The following is a 6,000-nucleotide window of genomic DNA, read 5'->3' on the forward strand; positions in this document are numbered from 1 at the left end:
CCTCCTTTTCAACTTCTCCATGATTTCTGGCTTCCGTTGTGGTATTATTTCAAGCCTTTCAAATGTTAATCAGCTGCTCCCTCATACCACCCTGTTACTATGGTTACGCATCCTAATAAAGAGCAAAAGCAAATCATGAAAAATATATCCCCCCCACCCCCAAAAAAATAAAAAATCTGTCCAACAGTATCCAAAACAAGAGGGAACCGTCGTCCAAAATAAAGCAAATTTTCCTGCAGAAAGGCAAAAATGAAAGTTTGAAAAAGAAAATCTCAATGAAAGTAGAGCTACTCCAACGTGCTGCCAACCCTGAGTGGCGCTATTCTGCCCAGGGAGCAGAGAGCACAGAAAACGGTGGCTAGGAGTCGATGAGTGCGTCTCAATCTCTTCTGCAGAAAATAAACTCTGAAAACCATTTGATTGAACTGACTCATTGGACGACCAACAGTCACAAACACAACCCGTGACACCATCTGCAACAATCCAGGAGGATTCGGACACAATTTTTACCCCGCAGGTGCTCAGGGCCACACGTTCCCATCCCTCTATTGCCTCCATTTATTTTTAGACCCAACAAACGATGAGCCGGCACATATGATAATGATGTCACACTCTAAAATAGCCTGGTAAAAACTGAGCACAAACAGCTTACTGCTGCGCATTCACTTTCTTGAAGAAAGCGACATTTTTGGAGGGCTGAATTTTAAGCAGCAGCTGCATCGCTGCTGGTAATGTCAGAGGTAGCGCTGGAATTGGTGAACTGCAACTCATTTGCTACACTTTTGCTTTCAGAGAGGCAGGAGAGGATGGAGAGTGCTGATAGGACAAGCATGAGCAACTTGGAAAATGTCAAAAATGTTGTCATATTGTTTATTTCATAACATCACCATCGTGGCTGTAGTCAGGTTTGTAGTTATCCTGTAATGTTTTTCAGGAGCATAGATATTTTTTGTTGTTTCTGACCAACATTGATGATTCCCCCCTTTGAGACTTTTCATAGGTTATACCCAGTTCTGCATCAGGAATGAAAAATAATAATAATAATAATAATCTTTATTTTTCTTAATCAGAAACCCTGAATGACCTGGCTGTCAACATGCTAGTGATGGCCTGAGGGCTGACATCATCATTTTAGCTAAAATAATCATTGTAGCTAACTTTGATATAAAGCTAAATTTAACACACTGATCGGAATAGTCAATGTTAATCAACTAATGAGAAAATCCACGTTCTATTGACAGCATTTTATCTAGCATTAGCTTTTAAGCCAATTTTACCCTATCCATTGCTGTTAAAGTTATTATGTATTTTTGGATTTGAATAAAATGTGATATGAAGCTAAATTTAACACAGTGAACGGAATACTCAATGTTAATCAACTAGCTTGTGAAACCCCACGCTCTATTGGTAGCATTTCAGCTCACATTAGCTTTTAAGCTAATTTTACCTTATCCTTATCTAGACAGAGTACTTTAAAGTTATTATTATGTTTTTATGTACGATTGGATTTTAATCCAAAAGTACAGTGTGTGTTATAAAGTGGCACACACCCATTAGCATATTATTTAAAAACACTTTTGCTGATTGTGGCGTATACACTGCTCACTGCTATTACTGTTCAAATTCCTCAACATATGACCTTACAGTGTAGTTTTGGAAGCAAACTGCTTCTTACCATTTTTTAACTATTCAGCGGGGGAAGAGGGGGATGCACTGATCTAAAAATTTACCACTTTCAGAAAATGTTTTGCTTTGAACATCTTCATCAAAGTGAAGTCTAGAATGTCTGACTGGAAGCCAAAGCCCAGAGCAGCTGTCCTGCAACTTTTAGATGCATCCTTTCTCCAACACATCTGAATCAAATGAAATACTTCTTGCCAGGCCTCTTTCTCTGTGGAGCTAAATGACTGCTGGTGAGGAAAGTTAGCATCCCTGTGTCAGAATGATCAGAGTCAGCAGATTCTTTCCTGATGCTGTCTGACTGACCCAACACCTCACCCCATGACACAACTAAAGTAGCTGGATTTTTATTTATTTTATTTTATTTTTTTTGTGACATGGCAGCAATAGAAACTTGGCGAGTTCTCTCTTCCCGCTTCCATGAAAGAAACAAGGTCATAGTGAGGGGAACAGTGATCTGGTGCACTTTGCGCTCCCACCGTTTGACGCTGTGCTCTGCGCCCATTACGCAATCCATGGCTCCAGCTTCCATCGGCTGGAATAATCCCTCACAGTGCGCGAAAGGCACAAATGAGCAGTTGAGCAAAAAAAAAAAAAAAAAGTACCTAAATGCTGCACACAATTAGTGCTCTACAGCCACACGACACAAAGGATGGAGTCAGTACTTTGACAGCGCCCTGCTCGCCAGGACCACACGGCACACAACTTACTTTTCCTGCACGACGTTCTCCTCGATGCCCCCCAGCGTGCCGGGGTTCCCCTGAGCGAGTCCGCAGGTGGTCAGGTGCCTCCGGTGCTGATCCTTCAGACAGGCATTTTCCTTGCACAGATCTGTCACCTGGAGCTCCAGCTCCTCAATCCGGATCCTCTGCTTCTCCAGCAGAACCTGCTGGGTCTCGATGATGTTATTCAGCTCCTGTAGGTACTCCGCCGCCTTGCTTGGGTTCTCCGTCGGATTCTCCATCTCGGCCAGGATCCGCTGTCCGTCCATGAAGGCGGCTTCCACGCGAGCAGAAACACACCCACCTACCCTATCCACCCCCTCCCCACCTCTCCAGCTTCCTCTCGGGCTCAGCGGGAGTGAGTCGGAGCGAGGTCCAGTCCGCTCGTCCCGCTCCGCTCCGACATTGTCTGCTGTGCTGCGGTGGCAGGCGGCAGCGGTTCTGGAAGAACTTGGCCGATTTTGGTGCGCAGGTGTATGGCGAGCTAGGTGCCGCAACCATCCTCCAACCCCGCCGCCCAGCGCACCAGAGAGCCGTTTAACCCTTGCGGGTCCGCCGGCTTAGCGCTGCGCCGACACGTTCAGCGGCTCTCCCCTCGCTGCTCAGCGGGAAGCGCGCGCGCACGCCGAGCCGGCTGTAGGTTACGGCACGTGCACCTGTTCAACAGGTGGACAAAGTTTCCGCCTAAACGACCCGATTCAGCTGCACTCCCGTAGATAGCGGCGGTTCTGGCTACGCCAGGCTACAAGCAGAGGCGAATTGAGCAGTTTTATACTATAGGACATGCGTTCAGCTTCTATGCGCCACAAATCTGGAATAAACTTCCAGGAAACTGCAAAACAGCCGAAACACTGAGTTCTTTTACATCTAGACTAAGCCCCCACCTGTTTAGAGTCGCTTTTGAATCATAATAAATGAAACATTGACCAACATTATTGATGTGTATACGATCTTGGTGATGGCACTCGACACAATCTAATGTTTGTTCAGTTATTGACTGTTTTCTTTATAAATTCATGATTTAGTGTTTTTATTATGTAAAGCACCCTGAACCGCCTTGCTGCCGAAATGTGTGACTCACATAAACTTGACTGATTTATTGATTGAACCACACCAATGTATCCAGCAGGGCTTCATTTTGATATTTTGGTGTAAATGAATCAGAAGAAGTTCAAGCTAATTAGTGCACACCAAATTCCTCATGAAAACTGGCATTCGCTATTTTACTCTTCGCTGAAATTGACTTGAAATTATTGCTTTTTTTTTTTTACTCAAACAATATGATTCATTTTCATATAAATAATTTTCTCTTACAGAATGAATTTGAAATTTTGATAGCCACTCACTAAAACAACTTTAGAGTGAATCAAACATAGACCGGAAGTGTTCTGGAAGATCGACTGCAGAGGCAGATGTTGGTGCTACAGCTGTTTCCATGAGTAAATGTCTGTATACATGTTGAAACAGACCGTCCTCCTTTCAGCTAACATGGCGGGCATGTTGGAGGAAAAGAACTAATGGTAAAAAAAACAAAAAAAAACAACATTACTTGAGCAATGAAAGATTGAATTCAGTCTCACCAGCAGCAGGAGTTTAAACAGAGGTCCACAAGACCCCGCGTTTTTGATAGTCCACTTCTATTGGCAAACTAATTTGCATATTAGCTTAATATTTAGCTAGCGAGCTAAATATTTAGCTAGCGAGCTAAATAGTTAGCTGGCAAGCTAAATAGTTAGCTAAATATCTAGCAAGCTAAATATTGAGCTTGCTAATTATTCAACAATATATAAAACTATTTGGTGAACAATTTGAAATATTTACATTGTAGCTAAATATTTCGTTTTCAAACGAAATATTAAGCTTCCTATTTTTGTATTTATTTATTTATTTTGCAAGCTAAATATTTAGTAGACCAAATATTTAGCTTGTGAATTAAATATTTAGTTTTTGGACTGTGACATTTAAAACAGTATGAATAACATAGTGAAAACATAACTTTGAAAAATGAATGCCCTTTTTTTTTTCTCATATGACAATCGAAATAAACCAAAATATGGCTGTTAATTTTTTTTTCACTGTGTAACTTTATAAACAGCGTCCCATAAAAAAGTGCTCTCTCTCCTCCATAGTATAAGGGAATGTGCATAACTCCAGATATTTTTTGGAAGGAGCATTCTTACATTTATTTATTGCTTGACTGAATATGGCATGCCAGTGGACTGTAAACTCTGCTTGCATATTTTTCTATTTTTATACACACGTTACCCTTCCTGTGACATTAAGGCTTTATTCCATTTCATACTGGTAAAGGGAGAATTAGTCTCTGAGGTAGGGCATGGGGATTGAGATGTGTGTGTATCTATGTTTGTAAAACATTTAACTCTTATAAAACATCTGTGCATGAAACACTGTAGATAATGCTGCGTTAGACTTAGATCGGGATTTGACCTGGTGACCTACAGATTGCAGGACAAACTCCAGTTACCATCACCACCATCTGTCACACAAAATTGCAAAAACCAAAGGCACGTCTGGTCCTTGTTACGCATGTCGATGTCAATTTATTTTTGTAACAGATTAAAAACAACAGGTGTTGACCAAAGTACTGCACAAGTAAATAAAATAAAGCAAGATAACAACAAGAACTTGTTTTAATAGTAAGAATTTTAAAAAACTACAAATTTACTCCATTAACTGTCATTATAAAAGAAACCCAAACTCTGTTTGATTCAAATGCCAAGCAATGAAAACGAGTCTTGAGCAAAGAGTTAAAAGTCTCGACAAGGTAAAACCATTTCAAAGTTAAGGAGCACAAATTGCAAAAGCCCTGATCACTTCTGAAAACCCTCAAATCTTTGTTTGAGGCTACACAGCTCACATCTGGTCACACGCACCTGCAGCAGCACTTTTTTCCCTGGTGCACACACACCTGACATTTAGTGAGTAATTGCTATTCTGGATGCCGCTGCATAGTCTGCACCACTCTGCAAGCCAAACAGCAGTTTTAGGTGAAGCACTAATGCGATGGTGTGGTTTGATATTCCACTTTCTGTACAGCTACTGCTCACCGTGCAGAAAGCGTTAGGGTTAGAGTAGAAACATCACTGTAATGAAAAGCAGTATTTTAATTCACTGCCAAAGAAGCAATTGAAACATAGACAACATTGTACAATTGCAGATATGCATTTCTTCAAAACGTTTTGAAAAATTTCACTATCTCTCAGCTCTTAGCTTCTCCACTCTTCATGAGGTTGTTGGACCAAATGTGTTCCAGTCACAAATCAATGTTTGTTACCAAGTATTGACATGCTTTAATCATGCAACCATGTATGGGCGCCAATGTGGCCATCACAGGTTCTAGTCACAGCCCAACCACCTTTGCCGCATGTCTTCCCCTTCTCTCCCAACCCGATTTATTGTGTGACAACAACTGTCAAATAAAGGCCATTAGAGCTGACAAAACCTTAAAAAACCACATAACTGTGATTGGTACTTATAACAGTCTACAATCTCAACGTCAGTTTTGTGGATTTCCAGTAGTGTCGTTGTGGTTGCTACGAAAAGCCAACATCTGCCCTTTGTTTTTGTTGCCTTGATC

At 41.3% G+C, this 6,000-nt stretch overlaps 1 protein-coding gene across 3 annotated transcripts in view; it reads right to left on the reverse strand.

Annotated features, from left to right (window-relative positions):
* iqsec1b (IQ motif and Sec7 domain ArfGEF 1b) overlaps positions 1 to 3,093 on the reverse strand; it is a 78,690-nt gene extending 75,597 nt beyond the window's left edge. Inside the window, exon 1 of one of the 3 annotated variants that reach the window (XM_032548570.1) lies at positions 2,391 to 3,091. In XM_032548570.1, coding sequence (XP_032404461.1) covers positions 2,391 to 2,671 — 281 coding nt within the window. In that variant the 5' untranslated portion in view covers positions 2,672 to 3,091. Of the gene's footprint in view, positions 1 to 2,390 lie in introns of all 3 variants that reach the window. The other 2 variants (XM_032548567.1, XM_032548571.1) reach the window with 2 other exon arrangements.
* Between the last annotated feature and the right edge of the window lie 2,907 nt (positions 3,094 to 6,000).

Source organism: Xiphophorus hellerii, chromosome 20 (genome assembly GCF_003331165.1).
Source record: "Xiphophorus hellerii strain 12219 chromosome 20, Xiphophorus_hellerii-4.1, whole genome shotgun sequence".
NCBI classification, from domain to species: domain Eukaryota; kingdom Metazoa; phylum Chordata; class Actinopteri; order Cyprinodontiformes; family Poeciliidae; genus Xiphophorus; species Xiphophorus hellerii.